A 21,006-nucleotide genomic window follows, 5' to 3' on the forward strand; every position below is an offset into this window, starting at 1 on the left:
TGGCACTTTTGAAACTTTTACAAAAATCCAAGCAAGCCCCACAAGCAAAAACATTAAAACCTCTGATCAAAACACCCACTGGCCATTTTCATATAACACGAGCCTTACAGAGTAAATCACCATCAGCTGAGGCCAGACAACATGCTAAAGCATAAACCATAAATTCATAAAACATGCAACTCACAGTCAAATCATTGCCAAACATAAGCGCAATAACACAAATATGGGCACCAGACATGAATGGGATGCATCATCCAACATTTGCATTTGGAATATATTTCTTTAACCATTCTCCCCAACTGCCATTCACATACAACTTACTGATCATGACAGCCCGCCCTTTAGGATCCACAGCTAAGTATTGTCCAGGAACAATTCTACGGCAACCGCTCTTGCCAAAAGTTTCCTGATGAATTTTCTCAAACACATTTTTGGAAGGCTGGTACTCCAGGATGACGATACGGCCTGAATCGCTGCCCACCACGATGTAGTCCTTGGTCCCACCAGTCAATCTGAAGGCCATGAGAGAGCGAATAATGCCAAAAACTTCCACTGTCAATAAGGTATGAACCTTTCCAGTGTTTGGATCAGGACGAAGCAATTCCAAGATTTTCCCTCGGGAAACAACAATTTCTTGCTGTTTAGTACCTGCAAAATGCAAGCTATGATCAGCAACACAGGATGATTAAAGCTTCAGCCTCCCCGTTAGCTTCAATCCAATGGCGGTTAAGAATAGCAAACCATCCTTCTGACTTCTTGTATTCAGACTCCCACACAGTAGCCCAGTTACGCAAACCTTTTTAGGAAAGGTGGGCAAAGATATGTAGAGAATGAGAATTCTGTAACTTCAGCAGCAGGCAAAACAGCCTGGGCTGGCAGCCAGTTGGACAAAACCTAATATGGTGAAGCTGGATCTTTTTATGTGGAACTCTTTTACTACTCTCCTGAAAAGACAGGGAGGGTCTTCTCAGGGTGCCACCGGTAAGAGATTGCCGGCGGGTAACACCCAGGGATAGGGCCTTCTCAGTGGGGGCGCCTGCCCTTTGGAACCAGCTGCCAGTGGAGCTGAGGACTGCCCCCGACCTCCGTTCATTCCGCCGGGGCCTGAAGACCTGGCTCTTCGAGCTCTCTGGCCCAGGCTGAGGATTAATCTTATTTTAACTGGGGTTTTATTTAGGGAGGGACACATATAATTTTTTAAAATTTGTTTTTAACTTTTGTATTTTGGTTTTTAATCACCCTGTAAACTGCCCTGAGTTCTTCGGGAAAGGGCGGTATATAAATGTAATAAAATAAATAAATAAATAAATAAATAAATAAAATGGACAAGATTCTGTGAGATAAGCTCCACTACTTGAATTGTGGAAAAGGTTTATTTATCAAACCGGAAATCAATCTGGACTGGGCTTTGCACAGCACCTCAGGGCCTCAGCCGCTGCTCTGTTTAGCCGCTAGCCTCTTGTCTCTCTCTTCAGCAATAGTCAGGCGGATTCCCTTTCCGCGAGGCAGGGAGATCCAAGGCTTGTTACCCTTTCCAATCACAAAGATGTTAGACAGTCTGGTGGCAAAGCTATTACCATTAGCATCCTTAACATGAACCACATCAAATGAGCCAGGATGCCTCTCCCGGTTGGTGATTACACCAATACACCCCAAGTTAGCTCCTCCAGTCACCATGCACAAGTTGCCTGTGTCAAACTTGATAAAATCTGTAATCTTGCCCGTCTCCAAATCAATCTGGATAGTGTCATTCACTTTGATGAGGGGATCTGGGTACCGGATTGTTCGGGCATCGTGAGTGACAAGGTGAGGAATTCCTTTGGTGCCCACAAAGATCTTTCTAACCTTGCACAGCTTGTACATGGCTTCTTCTGGTGTGATGCGGTGAACAGCAAAGCGTCCCTTAGTATCATACACAAGGTGGAAATGCTCAGCTGTTTTTTCAATGCTGATCACATCCATGAATCCAGCCGGATAGGTAATATCTGTGCGGATTTTGCCATCGATCTTGATAAACCGCTGCATGCATATTTTCTTGACCTCATCACCAGTCAGGGCATACTTAAGCCTATTCCTGAGAAAAATGATAAGTGGGAGGCATTCCCTCAGTTTGTGGGGTCCTGTTGATGGACGGGCCTGTCAGCTTGTCCAGCATCCAGTGCTTCGGAGCAGCCACCCGCTTCAGGTGCTTCTTGGGTCCACGAGCCATGGCCGCGCTCCGTCAAGAAAAAGCTACTTGAATTGTGATGATCCTGGCTTCTTTTATTTATTTTCAAGACTTATAAGGCTGCACAACTTAATGTGATATTGGGCATCATACAGCGTAAAAGAAACAAATCAAAAAAGAAAACCTCACTTTTGTCTGGTCTCCACCTGCCTTTTTGGAGAAGGCTATGACAACTTGACTTCAGAGATTCTAAAGAAAACAGATTTGGATTCTTGCCACTCAGAATTCAGACCCGTCATGGGGAAAAAATGGCTGACTGATGGATGACCTGAATGCATCAAATCATTCATTTAGTGACTCCACTTTACCTGTATGGGCAGTTTCAATTTAAATGTGGGTAGGTTGAACACTTGGGGTCATGGTTGACCCAATGTGTGGTACCACAGGGCTCTCCACGTTACTTAACATCAAAAAAAGAGACAAGCATGAAGTCCTCCCCCAGTTCAAGGCAAAACACCATCCCTGTGTTGATGATACTCAGCTGTACAATGCTGCCCTGACCAAGACTTGGGAGGTTGTCAGGGGCAAAATACACTCAGATTGAATCTTCCCGAGACCAAGTAATAGAACACCAATAGATATCTGACAGCATCAAATCCACCAGTCAACCAGAATGAAATTGTTCTTTTCATGAAGCAGGTGGTTACTGAATTGGGAGGCCTGGTGGAATCAGAAATACTTACTTTATGCTAAAATCAATTTCCCCCAAAACTTCATCTAACCTCACATAATTTGTACCCAACTACATAAAGGGAATTTTTTTTACAAAGTGAGTAAAATTGGATGAAAACGATCATTGTATCACAAATTTGCATAAAACAAAGAAAACCTACACTGCTTAAACAGCAGGTAGCATGTCAGTCCTCCCTGGTGAATCAGGCAGAAGACACAACTAGATGAGCTAAATCTACTTTATTGTAAGGCAGTAAAATATTTAAAAAATCCTCCAAGTCTGAAAATACAAACTTCCAGCTGCTATTTTTAACCACTTCGTGCATTAGGATAGGTCCTCTTAGTTTATTAAGCCACTGAGGGTTCCTGCCTCTCTAACCTTTGCTTTCCCCACCTTCCATTACATATAGGCTGTGGCCCCCCACATCTTTGCAGTTACCTTTGGTGCACAAGTTGCAAGTCTACATACAGTAAGGTGTATCAGCACTGACAGTGCATGCCTTGATCACCCCCTAGCTAAGTTATTGTAATGCTCATTACTTGGGGTTGCCTTTGGAGAAGACCTGGCACCTACAACTGGTTCAGAATGGAGTAATGAAACTACTCTTGGGTCAATCCTCCCATTGAAGCCTAACACCTCTTCTGTCTTGGATACCAATAGGCTTCCAAAGGCAACTCTAAATACATTAGGCATTGCCCTAGCATGGTAGAATCTGCTCAATTAGTAAGAATATCTTGAAAAGGCCTACTAAGAGGCCTTTAGGAGCTTTTAGGAGAATATGAGCCAGGTAACAGAGCTTTTCTGCTGTGCCTCCCCCACCCCCCCAACTTGGAATTCTTTAACCATTCTCATGGCATTTGAAAAGCCTCAATTCGACCCAGGTTTTAACTCTAGTTGATAGCTAACGGCATCCTTCTTAGGGGAGGTTGTCAGAGTTCGTATCATTATGCCATACCTGTTTTCTGCTTTCTCTCCTTTGGAACTATACACAAACAACCAAGTGCTGACCCCTGCATATAGCCTTCGGCCAGAGTGAAATTTACCTGAAAAATTTCCGTGGATGGCATAGCTGATGCCAGTGGCCCGTTGGAGAGTTAAGTTGTACAGGAACATGGTGCCGGTTGATGTCCCTTCCCTTCAGCCCACCAGCTAGAAAAGGAGTTAAACAATGAATCCCGTAAGTATTTGCTGCTCCATAGAACATCTGCAAGCCCCAAATATCCAATAAGAATATTTCTTCTTATTAGAACTCGGTTAATAAAACGAAGCGATTCTGTCTGGAGCAGAAAACTCTTCCCTGCCGCGTTAATGCGCCAGGCTCGAGCGAGGCCCCAGACGGAACAGAAAGAGACCCGCGCAGCCTCGGATACAACGCAGCAGCTTATCCCACGCCAGGGCCAAACGTGACAACGGGCAGGGCGTTTGGGCCGCCGCCCGGCCTGGCACCCGCGTCGCAGCCCCACGGCGGAAAGCGCCGGCCCGCCCTCCCAGAGACGGGTCCCGCCGGACAGAGGGCCGCGGGCGCCCCAGCCAGCCTTCCCGGGCGAGATTCAGCGGCACCTACCGCAAAACGGCGCGGATGGCGGCGGATCCCGTCGCCCCCTCGCGCGCTGCACGGCCCGCGCTCCGCCCCCGGGGGTCCTTCGAGGCACGAGGCGCGCGGGCTGCCCTCGCCGTGCCTGACGCAGCGCGAGGCCCCCACGTTCCGCGCGTCGTGCCCCGCCTCGGCGCCCAGGCCCGACCGGATCTCCGCCGCCGCCGGCGAGATGGGCGCCTCGACGCTGTCCCTGGAGCACCTGCGCGCCCTGACCGAGCTGCCAGAGCTGGAGGCGGCCTACGGGCGCCTGTGCCGCGAGGAGGTGGGGGCGGGGGGCGAGGCCGCCGAGGCGGGCGGGGGGCGGCGGGCGGGCGGGCGGCGGGCGGCCTTGAGCGCGCGACTGCTCCGTTGCAGGCCGAGACGCGCGCGGAGCTGGAGCTGCTGCTGGAGCAGCGCGGCGCCCTGGAGGGGAAGATGGCGGCGCTGCACCGGATGGGGTGAGTGGCGGAGGCCGGGCGGGGGTCGCGGGCGGGGGACGCGGGCCGGGGAGCCTCACCGGGCGCTCTTTCTCCGTCTTCGCAGCCCCAACCTGCAGCTGATCGAGGGGGACGCGCAGCAGCTGGGGGCCACCATCGCCTTCACCTGCCGCCTGGCCGAGAACGTCAGCAGCAAGGTCCGCCAGCTGGACCTGGCCAAGGTCGGTGCTGCCGCAGCCGCCCGCTCTGAGGGCCCGGCGGGCTCCTTCCTGGGCCGCCTCCCCGGGACAGAAAGCCCGAGGGGGAAAGGGGGGCGCTGGCAGGACTCCAGCAAGGCACCAGGCCAATAATGGAGATCCTGACACTCCGCTTCTTACTTTGCATGCTCAGTACATACTAGTCACTTCTATATCAAAAACCCCCTTGTCTAATCAGTCAATCCCAAAATCAAGGCTTAATACTTTTACCTCAGTCACAAAATTCAGATAGAAACAAAATTAGATGTATTCTTCTCTGACTAATTTACCTATTTCCAGTCCCATCAGTTTCTCTAACTATTCTTCCATTGTGGGAAAATTATCAGTAGAGATTCTCAATCATCCAGGTCATGGTTGTCCCACAGGTGCTTTTTTCAAAAGTCAGCTGGATTTTCTGGTGAAAATCTTCACTTCAGAAAAGTGGAAAAAACCTTTTGAAAAGCACCTTTGGGATTTCCATTGTGGGAATTAATATATAGCAATAGCACTTAGATTTATATACTGTTTCATAGTGCTTTACAGCACACTCTTTAGTCAGCATGTTGCCCCCCAACAATCTGGGTCCTTAACAAACACCAACATGCAGGCTTCCCATCCCATGATCTAGGTGTGTTATCTGGAATTTTAGAGTTCATTATCAGCTTTTTTAAAAAGGTGATACATGGCAACTCTGGCCTTTATTCTTTAATTTTAGGAAAATGTCAAGATTTTTCTTCTTCTTGGCCAAAGCCATTTCTTTTGGCATGCAGGAACTTAACATTTCAGCACCAAACAACAGAGAATGTATTCCGAAAGTCATTGAATGCACTTATACTTTTTAAGAACAATACAAACCCGGTTGGGAAACAGTAAAACAGCCTGGTTATTTGTTTTATTGTTGGTTTATTGTATACTTACTTTGCTCTGTACACCACCCTGAGTCCTCCGGGAGAAGGGCGGTATATAAAACAAACAAATAAATAAATAAATATAATATAATATAATATACAGTCATGGCCGAAATTTTTCCAGAAAATTAAGTATTTCTCACAGAAAAATATTGCAGGAACGCATGTTTTGCTATACACAGGTTTTGCTATACACCCTTTGTGTGTATTGGAACACAACAAAAGGAGGAAAAAAAGCAAATTGGACATAATGTCAAACAAAACTCCAAAAATGGGCTGGACAAAATTATTGGCACCCTTTCAAAATTGTGGATAAACAAGATTGTTTCAAGCATGTGATGCTCCTTTAAACTCACCTGGGGCAAGTAACAGGTGTGGGCAATATAAAAATCACACCTGAAAGCAGATAAAAAGGAGAGAAGTTTACTTAGTCTTTGCAAGTCCATCTCCAGAGATCTAGATTTGCCTTTGTCCACAGTGCGCAACATTATCAAGAAGTTTGCAACCCATGGCACTATAGCTAATCTCCCTGGTCGTGGACAGAAGAGAAAAATTGATGAAAGGTTGCAACGCAGGATAGTCCGGATGGTGGATAAGCAGCCCCAAACAAGTTCCAAAGGAATGCAAGCTGTCCTGCAGGCTCAGGGAGCATCAGTGTCAGCGTGAACTATCCGTCGACATTTAAATGAAATGAAACACTATGGCAGGAGACCCAGGAGGACCCCACTGCTGACACAGAGACATAAAAAAAGCAAGATTAGAGTTTGCCAAAATGTACTTGAGTAAGCCAAAATCCTTCTGGGAAAATGTCTTGTGGACAGATGAGACCAAGATAGAGCTTTTTGGTAAAGCACATCATTCTACTGTTTACCGAAAATGAAATGAGGCCTACAAAGAAAAGAACACAGTACCTACAGTGAAATATGGTGGAAGTTCAATGATATTTTGGGGTTGTTTTGCTGCCTCTGGCACTGGGTACCTTGAATGTGTGCAAGGCATGATGAAATCTGAGGATTACCAAAGGATTTTGGGTCGCACTGTAGAGCCCAGTGTCAGAAAGCTGGGTTTGCGTCCGAGATATTGGGTCTTCCAGCAGGACAGTGACCCCAAACATATGTCACAAAGCACCCAGAAATGGATGGCAAGAAAGCACTGGAGAGTTCTGAAGTGGCCAGCAATGAGTCCAGATCTGAATCCCATTGAACACCTGTGGAGAGATCTTAAAATTGCTGTTGGGAAAAGGAGCCCTTCCAATAAGAGAGACCTGGAGCAGTTTGCAAAGGAAGAGTGGTCCAAAATTCCGGGTGAGAGGTGTAAGAAGCTTATTGATGGTTATAGGAAGCGACTGATTTCAGTTATTTTTTCCAAAGGGTGTGCAACCAAATATTAAGTTAAGGGTGCCAATAATTTTGTCCAGCCCATTTTTGGAGTTTTGTTTGACATTATGTCCAATTTGCTTTTTTTCCTCCCTTTTTTGTTGTGTTCCAAAACACACAAAGGGAATAAACCTGTGTATAGCAAAACGTGTTCCTGCAATACTTTTCTGTGAGAAATACTTGATTTTCTGGAAAAATTTCTGCAATTTCGGCCATGTCTGTATCTCTCCATTTTTGTGCATTCTCACTGGCCCAGGCTGAGAATTTTAATTTAATTTTAATTGGGGTTTTTATTTTTTCAGGGATCGATGTAATTTTTTAAAATTGCTTTTAACTTTTGTATTCCTTGTTTTAATTACCCTGTAAACCGCCCTGGGTCCTTCGGGAAAGGGCGGTATATAAATCAAATAAAATAAAATAAAAAATCAAGTTCTTTGACCATTAAACCTGGTTTAATTTATACATTCCTTTTAAGAATTTTCAGTATTAAAAGTATGAATCTTACCTCAGGATTTCTTTGCTTTGTCACAAGTGCACCATGGAAAGTTCCTTCCTTATGTTTATATTTACAACGTACATTTGAAATACTTTTTTACATATTTTATTAGGTGTTAAATACCAGCAGTATGTCGTTGATTTTTTTTCTTTTAAGTTACACTTCAATGTAAATTTTCAATTCTTCACAGTTGTTCCCATTGTTCAAGCATTATATTGTACCTCAAATTCTTTGCCTGAATCATGCATTGCTTAACACAGAGGTGTCAAACTTGCAATGTCACATGACGTGTCATGACATATCGTGACTTTTTTTTCCATTGCCGGCAATGGGGTGGGCGCGGTTTCGCCATGACACATCTGGCCCATGGGCAGGCAGTTTGTCACCCCTGACTTAACATATTAGTTCTCCAAATTCAATTTCAATAGCAGCTTATAAATCTTGGCAAAAACGTTCATCACCACACAATACAATTTCAAATTCATTTTTTACAAAACAAACCCATAACTTATTTTGTCTAGTTTAAATCTTTCAATTGTATATATGTGAACCAATGACAGACAAGTCCTTCAAGTCTTCTTTAGATTTAAGAGTAGGTTCACCCTGAGTGAAAGTTATTATTATGTGATCCACAAGGCTTTTGTTTCTTTTCTGAAAAGAGGTTCCTGAGGTAATATCCAAAAAGGTATCCTGATAGAGAATCCTATTTTATCTTTATCCAAGCCCTTAGGATGGCACATCTAACAAAATGATTCTTAAAATCAAAATTCATTTAACTGTGTTGCACTGTAAGAAGGCTTACCATCCGGATCTTTAGTTAATGACCCTCCCATTCAGATAATCTCTTGTTTTGGAGAATCTTTCCTCCAGACCAAGCAACAAGCACCGAAGTACAATTTCGAACCAAGTAAACCTAAACATCCTCTTTTACTTTGTTATCTTGCAATAATTTGTATGTAATTCTGTTTCTCCCTTGCTATATGAATTCATAAATTTCATTTTGCCATTGTTTAAATGGGGTATCCGTTATCAATATTGGTAAAGTCTAAAATAAAAATAACATATTTGGTAAGACATTCATCTTAATTAGAGAGATTCTATCCAATAGTGATAACTGCAAAGTATTACATCTTAATATCTTTCCATACAGGGACAAAATTGTTTTGAAACAGTTTGTATTTAGCAATGTAACCCCAGGGTATTTAACCTTTTTCTCCACCCTAAAACCTAATTTTCTTATCAATATTTTATAATCCTGAGAAGCCATATTCTTAACCAGCTATTTTGTTTTTTATTTATTTTGAAGCCCACTAAAGCTCTAAAGTCATTTAATTTCTATAGCAGTTTTTGCAGAAATATAATTGCAGAAATATAATTAAGTCATCAGCAAAAGCTCTCAATTTATAAATGTTACGTTATGCCGTTATCTTCTCATCCTCTCTAATACTTCTATTCAAAACTTCCAACACTAATATGAAAAATAGGACAGGTAGAGGACATCCTTGTCTTGTACCCTTTTCAAATGGTTTATGTAAATTTTCACTGATGATAACCTTTGCTTACTCTGATGAGTATATCGTTTTAATCCCTTGGATAAATTTCTCTCCAAAATCCATGTCTTTCAAAACTTTTAACATAAAATATCAATTTAAGTTATCAAAAGCTTTTTCTGCATCCAGAAATATTAGAGCTTCTTGCTTCTCATTATGAAATTGTAAATATTCAGTAACATTCAAAACAGTTCTCATATTGTCCCTCGGTTGTCTTTTTGGCAAAAAGCCAGATTGGTCCTTGTGAATGTAAGACTAGAGAAATGTCTTCAATCTTTCTGTCAGTATTGTAGTAAAAAGTTCATGGTTGTTGTTTACTAATGAAATTGGCCTGTAAACCTGCCTGCCTTGCTTTGGCAGAACCGCCTGTACCAGGCCATCCAGAGGTCAGATGACATTTTGGACCTGCAGTTCTGCACTGATGGTGTCCAGGCAGCCCTGCGGAATGAAGACTATGAGCAGGCGGCGGCTCATGTCCACCGCTACCTCTCTTTGGACAAGTCGGTCATTGAGCTGAGCAGGCAGGGCCAGGAGGGTAAGAAGGCCATTTGGCATCTGGTCCTTCCTCAGAGGATTCCCCCGCTCCATAGCACTTGCCCTTGGGAGGGCCTTGCTGCTCTCAGTCCTACAATGCCCAGTGTCACTTGTTTGTAACATTTTGTGAGGTCTTTATGGTATAAATTGGCATTGTGGCATGTATACCATTACTGTGTTATGTGATACTGTGCTATAACAGACAAGGCTGAATACTATAAAATACTATGCCACGCTAGATCAACATAATGGCCATCATTCAACTGACTGTAAGAAGTCAGTAAACTCATATCAAAAGCACCTGCTAAAAATTAACTTTGAAACTGCCTCGTGTTTAGTTGCCTCTGGCCTGCAGCACACCTTCAGAGTGGCTGTTGTTACTGGTTTTAAAGGCTTCTAGCCTTGCCCCGCCAAGAAAACCAGATGTTTTTGGCTTTATTCAGCATTGGAATTATAATTTATTCTCTAGTTATGACTGCAAGAGTTTACTCCCAAGGTGGTTTTTTTTGTCTCCAGTTCACAACCCTCTTAAGAGCCTGAATTATTTGATTAAATTACTCTCAGCATCTATAAATCAAAATAATACTGCAGTTCATTGTCTTCCTTGGGCAGGCACCATAACTGATGCCAACTTGAAGCTCCTGCAAGAAGCAGAACAGCAGCTGAAGACAATCGTTACTGAGAAATTTGATGTTGCCATGAAGCAGGAAGACCTGCCCCAAGTGGAACGCTTCTTCAAGATCTTCCCCCTGCTGGGCCTGCATGATGAGGGGCTGAGTAACTTCTCCAGATACCTTTGCAAGCAGGTGAGCACCCTTTAGGTCTGGGGGCAACAGCAACACTTAGGCTCCTGATTGGGTTTCTGGCTTCTGTATACTCTGTCAGTCTTGTGGAGGAACCAGTGGAAGAGATCTGGTGGCCTTGCTTTTTCTTCTGATCCGCGCTTTATCAGCTGAAGACAAACGGAAGCTAGTATCTTTTGAGGAACCAAGCAAAACTGCCTATTATACACTGATCTCATTTGGCTTCAATTTTACTCCTTTTGCAGTTTTGTAAATAGCTGTGGCCTCTTTCATTGAGCTGCAATCAGTTTTTCTTTTAATGTTTGAGGTATCCTTGTTATCATAGGAAAGAAAGAGTAAGCTGTCACGCTTCATATTGCCAAGTTGTCTTCAGCTTTTTTAAAAAAAGAAATTTTATTGATTTTCTAATGTTACATTTATATCTTTGAAAAGTAACATGGCTGAGTTACAATAATTCAATTACATACAGATATCATTAGTTCAAATCTCAAACTATTGCAGTAAATATTTCTTCTCTTTTCCCTTTAATATGTACTGTCATATTTAAGTTAATACACTTCTTATTCTATCAATCAAATGAAAAATAACTTTCTTATATTTATCAATAATTTTTACTTTATATATATCTTAATTGCTTTAACATTTAATCTTTTAGACAATAACCTAGTGAATTTTTTCCCATTTTCATTTTCCACTGATATTTAAATTTAATGTTTTATATTTATCATTTCCAAGTTTTAAATGACCCCAATTCCCTGTGTCACAATTCCTCACAACATCTGGTGTTCAGGGTACACATCTTATCTATTTAAGATCTCACCATCTACATCCACAAATTAATAATAACGTTCTTATTTTCTAATAATTTCCAAATATCTTAAATTTAGTAACCAAAATTTCTTTTATTTCAACATTTAATACTTCCTCTCTCCTCTTCTTCGTATCTACTATCTCATATTTAAGGTAATAATTTTCATTCTTACCGCTATGTCAAGACTTATTTATTAAATTCATCAATGTTTTTAGCTTATATACATCTTAATCACCTTTACAAGCAAATCAATATTCAAATTTAACTGTTAATGTTTATACTTCTAAATTTTAAATGACCAAGGTTTTTTTATCTCCGTTCATAACAATATCTTATATTCCAAGTATGCATCTTATCTATTTGAGTATATTCTATTTTAATTCTCATAAGTAGGTCAAAACCTCATTCTTCTTCAGTCTTATTCTAGCTTTCTTTCTTTGCCAAATCGTCTTCCATGACCGTGCTTTTGAGTTGTCAAACAAATCTCTTTGTATTGTTGCATGTATTATTATATGTTATATGTATTATTTGACGTTGAAAAAAACCATCCAGTCACAGTTTTTATTTTATTTTAATTTAATTTTATTTTTATTTTTCCATCTCGACGTAGTTGTCCTGAACTGTTTATCTTCTCTTCCATCTGTTCTTCTCTTTTTTTTATTAAAGAGTTTTACAAAAAAAGATTTTACAATACATCCCCAAAACCCACCCACCCCAAACCACCCCCCTTCCCCCCCACCTCCCAGAGCTAAATACAGGGTTATAGTTATAATAATCATATTCTAACTGAAGATTATCCATAATATAAAATTAACCAATTTCATAATGTGCTTTAACTCCCCTTTAACATAGATACGTACAAAGTACTAACACTAAAATTAATAACAATATCCCTCTAAAATCTACTCATAAGCTAAATGGAACTTTTTAGTCTTATCTGTTCTTCTCTTTGATCCTTAGGTTCCTTCTGATTTTTATAGGAAGTCTTCTCCTCTTTCCATATTGTCAGTTTCTTTTCTGGATTTTCCATTGTCTGTTTGTTGGGCAGTTAAATCTTCTGTCATAATATTTAATTGTTCCACTTTTTCTGTTGTATTGTGTGTAATTAATTTTTTAGTTGTAGTCGGAGTTTGAGTTTCTATATCCGGGCTGCTTTCTTGTTCTTTTCTGTAGGCTCTTATTTTGTCACCAGCTGTAAGGAGGGTTTGATAAATTGCTTTCAACATAGAAAGGATTTGTTCTTGATCTTCATCCATAGGAAAAGTCTGTTTGTTCCATAATGATGTGTTAGACTAGAAGCTTTACAATTCCCCCTCCCCTGCCCAGTGCATAAAAAGCACCACTAGGTTTCTCACAGCTGGTGTTTCAAGGTTACATGAGTTTTATCTATTTTCTGGACTCAGCCAAGTCTCTTTTAGACAATAACAACTTGAAGTGTCAGGTTTAGCCACAAGATGTCGCCCCTACCATTTGAAGTTTTCCTTTGAATCCCAAGGTTATTTTAATCTTTTCAGTTTTGCTTCAATTTTATAAGGAAAAACCCAGATCTTCAGTAAAAATAGAAAGTAAAGAATAGAAAATAGAAAATCTTTTAGTCCACAAACTTTAGGAAATAAAATTCCGATTGGGATCCAGTTATTTTTTCAGCATTTTAAACTCCCCTGGATAATTGGTTGCCGCTGTTTCTAGAAGGAGAGCTAAAATCTCCCTTCCCTCTCCACAGGGGGGAAAATGCTTTAGCAGCTTATATAGGTCAAAAAGAATAGTTAGGATTTAAGAGAGGTAGATCTCACCCAGTCTCTTCCACGCTGCTTTAAAGTTGCCAGGTGGTAAGTGTGACTTTGGCTGTCCGCAACCTAATGACGGGCCATATTGCTATGGCTGGTTTAGAGGGTTGCGCCAGCTCTAGCTACTGCTCTTCCGCAATACAGTGAGTGCCCCTCCTTGCTGGTCGTCCCTACAGGGCGACTTTCGACCCTCTTCAGGGTCCTCCAGCGATGCGAAACTGGACGAGGAAGACGGAGCTCGTCTTGGAGGCATCCATGGCGGCCACGTCAGCAAACCGGAAGCCCCAAGTTGTCTTCAGCTTGTATCAGCCGTACTGCAGAGATCAGTTAATAAGCTACAATACCTGGTGGTGCTAGCCATCTTTCCCAGTCTTTGCTATCTACAAATTTCTCCCCATTCCTTCTATAATTTTGAATTTCCCTGAAATTTGCATGTTTTTTGTGTGTGATAGAAGTTAAAAATAAATTCGTAATTCCTGCTTCAAGAATACATGCTACTGCCTTTCCTCTTTTTTTAGAATAAAGCAATCTTTTAGAACTTCATTGGCCAGCTATTCCCTACCACTTGTGACAAGTGTGCTTTTGAATCACCTTATGTTCTGAAAGAGGAACCTTGCCAAGTATAGAAGACGTGCTTAGTATGCTTTGTCTATCCCAGCTGATAACTGAAGTCTCTCATAACTGCCTATTATTTGTTCCTTGAAACATCTGCAGTGTGTTTTAGGAAAACCTTGGGGAGTTGGTGTGCATTAAAAAGTAGGAGATGGCGTAGGTGAGCCATCTTGCACCAATGGGTGTCAGCAAGTTAATGCTGTGAGACAACGGAGCAGGCTAAGGGCCCCTCTTCTTTCCAGGTTGCTAACAAAGCAGAAGAGAATTTACAGTTAGCGTTACAGACTGACCCAACAGACCGAAGATACGCAGTCCTGTTTGCAGACACGCTGACACTCCTCTTTGAAGGTAAAGTTCTGCCCTGTTTTCATTCTGAAAACTCAACAATGAATGAGGTGTTGCTCCTTGGGGGACCCTAGAGGAAACTTCACACCCATGTTGAGCCTTCCAACTGCATGGGGCCACTGAGCTTCTTTGGGCTGCTTCTTTATGGAGGACAAAGCAAGCTAGACTGTCTACTGCTTCCTTCCAGAAAGGAAAGAGATAGGGAGGGAAGGGAGAAGGCAGTGGAATTGGCAGGCGCCTTTTGCTGTGGTTCTGGCTGATTTCTGTATCACCCTAGGCATGGTTGGGTGTGAGTGGCCCTTCCCTCACATTTAAGAGCGAGCAGCAAAGTCAAAACCTACTTTTTAAATTGTTGATTCCTAGTACGTTCCTCTTCTTTGTGTTAAAAATCAGCAATTTGGCAGCAAATTTTCTGCTTCCTGTCACTGAGATGTCATGGGTCTAGGGTTTCTTTGCAGGGATTGCACGTATTGTGGAGACCCACCAGCCCATTGTGGAAACATACTACGGACCTGGTAGGCTTTATGCCTTGATCAAGCACCTGCAGGCGGAATGTGACCAGCAAGTGGAGAAGGTGGTGGAGAAGTTCATCCAGCAGAGAGACTATCGTAGGCAGGTGAGGAAGGGAGGGAAGGAAAGAAGGAGGCTCGCCTGTGACTGGCTGGCTCTTGCTCTCAGGAGTGTGCGTGAAATGGAAAATAAACCTTGGTTTTTGTTGAGAACAAAGCCTGCTGCCTGGAATATTCTTCAGAATGTTCCAATTGAGCCGCACTGGTGTCGGACAAGCTTAAATCAGCCTACGTGTTCCAGCGATGGGCGGCAGAGGGAATTTGGCCTGAGCCTTTGCTCCCTTGTTCTCCCACCCCAGCATTATGCAGGAGCTCTTCTGACTGTCACCCCTAAAGAACTCCCGGTCCTTAAAGGATGAAGAGGAGCCACTGGGCTCGGGCCCAGCCAGGATCATTGGTCCTGGGAAGTAGAGGGGCTTGTCCAGGCAGGGCAGGACTCTCGGCTGCCAAGGCCCAGCTTCTCCTCAGGGTTCTCTGGGGTCTGAATGAGGCGCAGTGCAGTTCCTCCTGCACTTTTAAGAGATTTCCCACAAAAGTGTGGAAACTGCCACCATGTCTCTAGCCATCCGCAGTGAGACTTCTCTCAGGCAGCCTTGCTGCAAAGCCCTTCTGCTTCCTAGCAGCTCCTGCAGCAAGAATCACACCTGGGCTAAGCAGGGGAAGTAAGTGGCTGTCGAGGTGGAGAGCCTGGGCTCGGATTTTCCAGGTTTGCCTCGTGTTTGGAAGCTGCATGCCAGGCTGTGCCGAGACAAGAAAAGCGGCCGAGGGTTCTTGCTGCCTGCCTCTTTCTAGGCTGCCTTTCCTGGAGCTGGCCCTGCCGCTCCCACCCCTGTGGGCAAGTGCTCAGAGGGTCCTGAAAATGGGTCAGGCCGCAGCCAGGCCTTTTTCTCTCACCTCCTTCAGCTTCACTGTGGCTGGGATGTGTCCTGAGAGACTTGCTGGGGGCATCTCTCCGGGAAGGTGCCGGAAGGTGCATCCACTGCCTGTTTGGGAGGCTTGACAGCTCTTGTCTTCTAATGCTTGCAGTTCCAGCATGTTCAGAGCAGCGTGATGAGGAGTGCGGCGGGAGAAAAGATCGAACCAAGGTGGGGCACGTCTCTTTTCACTTTCAGCTTGGAGGGCAAGCAAGACATGCTTTTTGCTGGAGGAGGTTGGGATTTGCCGAGCAGCTGAGTCTGCACTGGGGTTTCTGCCAACTTTGTCGGACTGGCTGGCTGCTGGGGTCTCCCAGAGGGCTAGCCAGGGCCAGCCTTTACTCTCAGGCGCTTCTCCTTTTTGGGAACGTGAACTGAAAATGGTTGAGGCAGCTTCCTCTGGGGTCTTTGGATGTTACCCCCAAGGAAGGTGACTTGCCCGGGAGCTTTGAGCTTCCCTGGCTGGCCTCTGAGGTCAGATTTGTGGAGGTCAGTGATTGCTTTCCAGTCTGACTTGGGGGGGGATTAAAATTCCCATTAAAGCAGCATTGGAGTCAAAATCTATCGTGTTCTTTGATACTTCGTTTAACAATATAATTTTTATTACCAAAATTTTAAGAGAATAAAAGTAACGCAAGCTTTCTGTCATCTTCATTAGCTATTTCTCCATTTTGGGTATTTCAGAGTCTTTTATTTCTCTGTGTAATAATCATGCAGCAATTGTCTTATGTAAATGTTCTCCAACTCTTTTCTGATTCATTTATCTATTAGTCCCAGCAAGTGAAGTTCTGGTTTCTGTTCTTTGATATTCCTATTTATTTCTGTTATGTTGAGTGGTTGGGAAAATCTACACAGGAGTGTCTGGCTGTACGTAGAATCAGTGAGCCATTTCTTTGCCTCGGCATCTCTTATGAGAATTGAAAGAGAATTTTCAGCAGAGCTACTGCAGAAGTGCCAGATGGTTGCAAAAGCTAATAGAGTGAGCAGAGATGGCTAAATTGACTCCTTTGGTAAAAGAAAAAACACAAGTACTTTTGTTTCTACTTACAAACCGCTTTTGGAATTTGTGCTTGAGGTAGAAAAAAAATGAAACTCTTGATTTTGGGTTTTACTGATTAGATAGATCTGTAGTTAAAAGAGGAGGTTTGATGTTACTTCTTATTCTACTGCACCAAAGGGAGTTGGAAGTCAAGGCCTTTTTTTTTCTTTTCCCCTTCTTTATATTTTTCCCTTCCCTACTTTTCCTATTATTTGCTTTTGTACTTTTGTATTTTATATTGTAACTTAATAAAAAAAGAAGTGCCAGGAAGGAGACTGAAGGCAGCCAGACGTCCTACCCAGATGGCTCATTGCTGACATGGTTCTGCGTCCCTTTTCTTCGGCTGACCCTTGCTTTGCTTCTCACAGGGAGCTTGACCCTATTTTAACCGAGGTCACCTTGATGAACACCCGCAGCGAGCTCTACCTGAGATTCATCAGGAGGCGCATCACCTCTGACTTTGAGGTGGGAGACTCTATGGCCTCCGAGGAGGTGAAGCAAGGTAAAGCGCACGGTGTTTGCTAGAGAGCCAGGGGCAGTGGGGCCAGTTGGCTTCCTTCCTTCCTGCCGCTCGGAGTCCATCCTCCTCTGCTCTTTATCCGGGAAAGTGAACCCCCAGGCATGACGTGAGAAAGCCTGTAAGGAAAGAGACCCTGCCCCCCCCCTTCCCGGCACAGTGGTTGCTTCTTGGTGCCCCAGAGAGAAAGCAGCCATCCAGGTGGTCCTTGACTAAAACCCACAAGGAGCCCGGAATTTTGGTCATATGACATTGCAGTTGTGAGTCGCACCACATGACCAGACTTGATTTTGCCACCGTTTTTATGATAAGCAAACCATGTGGTAGTTAAGTAAATGCAGCACATTCAGTGGGTGTTTTGCCAGAAAATGGCAAAAAGTAAAATGTAGTCATGTGACCGGGACACTGCAACTAATTGTAAATGCGAGCCATTTGTTAAGCACCCAAAATTCATTTGTGTGCAGCAGTTGTAGCTTTGAGGGCAGGTTTGTAATTAGCTTTTTTGTAGTACAAACATCTAAGTGGCTTGTTAATTAGTCAAGAGCTGAATATAGTGGAATGGATGGTCTCAGAGAAAGGAGATGCTGCTGCTGCCGCCGCCACCTAGGAAGCCATCAGAGAAGAGGAACTGCAATCCTTGTACAGTCAAAGAAAGACCCGGCCTCCTGGGTCCGGCACTTCTTCAGGCTTGCAAGACTGATGTCGGCCATCCCAGGTCAACCAGTCAGGAAACATAACTAGGCAAGGGAGGGAGATGCGTGGTTTCTAAATATGATAAAATAAATGCATCTCCTTTATTCTAAGGCTACGTTGACAGAATCTTGCAATTCTGAAAGGACAGACTTTCCAGCCACCTCTCTTCACTGTTAGCTGCATCAGAGCAGGTCCGTCTTGGCTTCTTCCTTTGACCTGCCTGTCTCTTCGGATCGCTTTCTGGGCAGTGTCTCTCTCTCTCCCCTTCCCTCAGGGTCATCCATGTATTCCTCAGCTGTTGTAAATGGCATGGTTCCCACAGATGAAACTCTTCAAAAGAACTTTGAAGAATCTTTTATTCGAGAAACATAGTATCGGCACTACATAGTTGAAGCCAAAAACTGAATTCCTCCCCCCCCCCACAAAGTAGCAAAGCACAATTCCCTCCTCCAACTAACAGTCATAAATCACATTCCCCAATTAGCTTGAAACCCGGGCTCTCCACAGCTCTCCAGCCTGCCAAATCTTTATCAACTCTGGCCTCAGTAACCTTGGATTCCCACTGCTGAGTTATTATTGTTATGACTAGCTGGACTCTCATCCGCATCCCCCCTACCAGTATCAATCAGCTGTAAAAGTGAAAGAGAAAAACGAATGCATTTCCATCTGTTGTCAAAGCAATAACACCCAATGTTAGCAGCATTGAAAGTAAAACAGCTATCCATAAAATTTAATAGTATAACATTACTGATTACCGTTACTGATATCAGGCTGTCAGTTTGTAATGCATAGCTTGGCAGAATGGCAGCCATGATAGCCTTCTGGGTATGGGAAGGGGCAGTCCTTGGCCCCCATTCAGATCCTGGAATTGCTGTAACTGCCCTTGCATGCTGAGACTGCTGTCCTTTGCGCATGTCCAGCCTCTCCTGCCTTTGGTGCCGCAATCTTCACCCCTCAGTGGCAAAGAAGACAGGCCCTCCCCAAGATTGGCCACATAGGCCACAGATGGCCTTTTAATATAGGGAGGTGTGTCAGGCAGTATTAAGGTGCCTCAACAGGGATTTTCCATCTGGAGCTTTTGCAGCAGTATATCTCTTATGTATCTACTGACCTCTCTAGGAGCAGCTGCTCAGAATTAAGTCTTCTTAATTCAGTATTTTGATTACATCTTTTTTACCTTTGTGCAAGTCCCACTTCTACCATTTTTCAAACCATTCTGCTGTTTCTTAATCATGGTGGTTCTGCTCCACAGAGCATCAGAAGTACCTGGATAAACTGCTCCACAATTGCTTTCTCAGCTGTGCCATGCAAGAGTTGATTGGCTACTACATCACCATGGAAGAGTACTTTATGAGAGAGACTGTGAATAAGGTAGGAATAACAGCCTGAACGTTCACATCTGTCCTCCTTCCCTTCTTGGATGGAGCAGGCCATCTCAATACACTCTGTTGCCTGGGTATGTCCCATTGCCAAAACGGCCTGCGGAATGGAGAGTCCATTTCCTGCCTAGAGAGCCCAGTGGGAAGGGTTAGTGTAGGGCAGCCTTGTCAACCTTGACTGCTCCAACCATCCAAGCTTCAGCCAGAAGTTTTTCCAGCTTGCCGGAGGTGGAAGCCAGATTCTCTCAGCTGAAGTAACTAGACTCTCCTGCTTAGGAGTTTCTCACAAGTTTGAATCAAGCCATAGCTGTGCAGAAGAAATGGTGATGATAATAAGACCAGTTTGACATTTTCTGCTGAGGAAAGAAATCTTTCACTGTCTTGTCTTCAGAAGCAGCAAAGTTCGGAGGCCAAGTGCTAGGCCTCCCTGATTGCCTAAGTGAAGCTGGTGTTTGATGGGTTGATAAGCCCAGAGTAAATTATGGGTGCCTGTTGGCTTTTCTGCTAGGCTGTGGCCATGGACATCTATGAGAAGGGTCAGCTAACCTCAAGCATGGTGGATGATGTTTTCTACATCGTGAAGAAATGCATCGGGAGGGCTCTTTCCAGCTCCAGCATCGATTGTCTCTGTGCCATGATCAACCATTCCATCACAGAACTTGAGTCAGAGTTCAGGTAGGTGGTGGTGAAGGAGGTGGGTAATGTCTGGAGCTCTTGTGGGAACCTGAGGAGGTTCTGCCAAGTCTCGTCTAGGCCTCTGTAAAAGAGACACGGGCTGGTCTTTAGACTGCATGAGCTTCCTACAGACTTTACTGTGGCACATAATCAGAACAGATCTGCAAGTTTGGAGGCTGAACTAGAGGGTTGGAGGAGATGATCTCCAAAAACCCTGTGATCCCATGACTTTGATTTCATAGAATCATGAAATTAAGGATTGGAGGGACCTTAGAGGTATAAAGATGTCTGACAAGGGAACTGTGCACACTTCTTCAGAGTAAATGTACTTGTTGGAATGTTCTGAGTTTGAAATAAACTATAGATTCACAGATTCTGCTATTTCCTGCTGCTGGTGGCTTGGGACAGACTTCCTGTGCCTAAGGGCAGAATTTATGTCACACAAAGGTGGGCAGCAAGGAGCTTGCTTTGCTCTGCAAATCCCGCACAGTCTTCTTAACAGTGAAGCCAATTTTGCTTTCCTAGCCAGAGTTGGGAGGGGGAGGGGGGAGGTTGCAACTCCAGGCCCTTGGTCCTGCCTCCTCCCGGCACCGAAAAATATTGTTTGAGGTTGCCTTCTTTCCACAGGGAGATCCTGAGCCACAAGCTGAGGCTGGGCTTCCCAGCTACCCCTTTCCAGGATTTCCAGAGGGGAGTGACCAGTGCTGTGAGCATCATGCAGAACAGCCTTCAGCAGGGGAAGTTCGACCCCAAAGGCATCGAGAGCACTGATGAGGCTAAGCAGTCCTTCCTGGTGAGTGGTCCGAGTGGGGCCCTGAGGAACAATGCCTGGGCTGGAGGGAAAGGCAG

General features: G+C 43.9%; 4 protein-coding genes across 9 annotated transcripts in view; 1 reads left to right on the top strand and 3 right to left on the bottom strand.

The window, feature by feature from the left end:
* SF3B3 (splicing factor 3b subunit 3) overlaps positions 1–4,536 on the bottom strand; it is a 39,708-nt gene extending 35,172 nt beyond the window's left edge. The window contains exons 1-3 of one of the 3 annotated variants that reach the window (XM_083370584.1): positions 4,465–4,536; positions 3,944–4,049; positions 322–648 (exon numbers count right to left, since the gene is read on the bottom strand). In XM_083370584.1, the coding sequence (XP_083226710.1) occupies positions 322–648; positions 3,944–4,013 (397 nt within the window). In that variant the 5' untranslated portion in view covers positions 4,014–4,049; positions 4,465–4,536. Of the gene's footprint in view, positions 1–321; positions 649–3,943; positions 4,153–4,464 lie in introns of those variants that run through there. The other 2 variants (XM_083370586.1, XM_083370585.1) reach the window with 2 other exon arrangements.
* Positions 1–21,006, bottom strand: part of FCSK (fucose kinase) — a 129,821-nt gene that overhangs the window by 69,033 nt on the left and 39,782 nt on the right. The gene's annotated exons all lie outside the window — the stretch shown is intronic.
* On the bottom strand, positions 1,355–2,209 carry LOC310644946 (small ribosomal subunit protein eS4-like; the record flags this gene model as incomplete). Its single annotated transcript, XM_083370283.1, is given in 2 exon segments — positions 1,355–2,131; positions 2,133–2,209. Coding segments are annotated over 2 exon segments (780 nt in total). The 3' UTR covers positions 1,355–1,428.
* Positions 4,586–21,006, top strand: part of COG4 (component of oligomeric golgi complex 4) — a 39,627-nt gene continuing 23,206 nt past the window's right edge. For 2 of the 4 annotated variants that reach the window (XM_083370449.1, XM_083370451.1), the window contains exons 1-12: positions 4,586–4,759; positions 4,852–4,934; positions 5,020–5,134; positions 9,840–10,014; positions 10,626–10,819; positions 14,269–14,374; positions 14,830–14,987; positions 15,967–16,025; positions 17,262–17,395; positions 19,356–19,474; positions 19,991–20,157; positions 20,785–20,950. In XM_083370449.1, coding sequence (XP_083226575.1) covers positions 4,667–4,759; positions 4,852–4,934; positions 5,020–5,134; positions 9,840–10,014; positions 10,626–10,819; positions 14,269–14,374; positions 14,830–14,987; positions 15,967–16,025; positions 17,262–17,395; positions 19,356–19,474; positions 19,991–20,157; positions 20,785–20,950 — 1,569 coding nt within the window. In that variant the 5' untranslated portion in view covers positions 4,586–4,666. The remainder of the gene's footprint in view (positions 4,760–4,851; positions 4,935–5,019; positions 5,135–9,839; positions 10,015–10,625; positions 10,820–14,268; positions 14,375–14,829; positions 14,988–15,966; positions 16,026–17,261; positions 17,396–19,355; positions 19,475–19,990; positions 20,158–20,784; positions 20,951–21,006) is intronic. The other 2 variants (XM_083370448.1, XM_083370450.1) reach the window with 1 other exon arrangement.

This window comes from Vipera ursinii (assembly GCF_947247035.1).
Source record: "Vipera ursinii genome assembly, chromosome: 10".
Lineage (NCBI taxonomy): Eukaryota > Metazoa > Chordata > Lepidosauria > Squamata > Viperidae > Vipera > Vipera ursinii.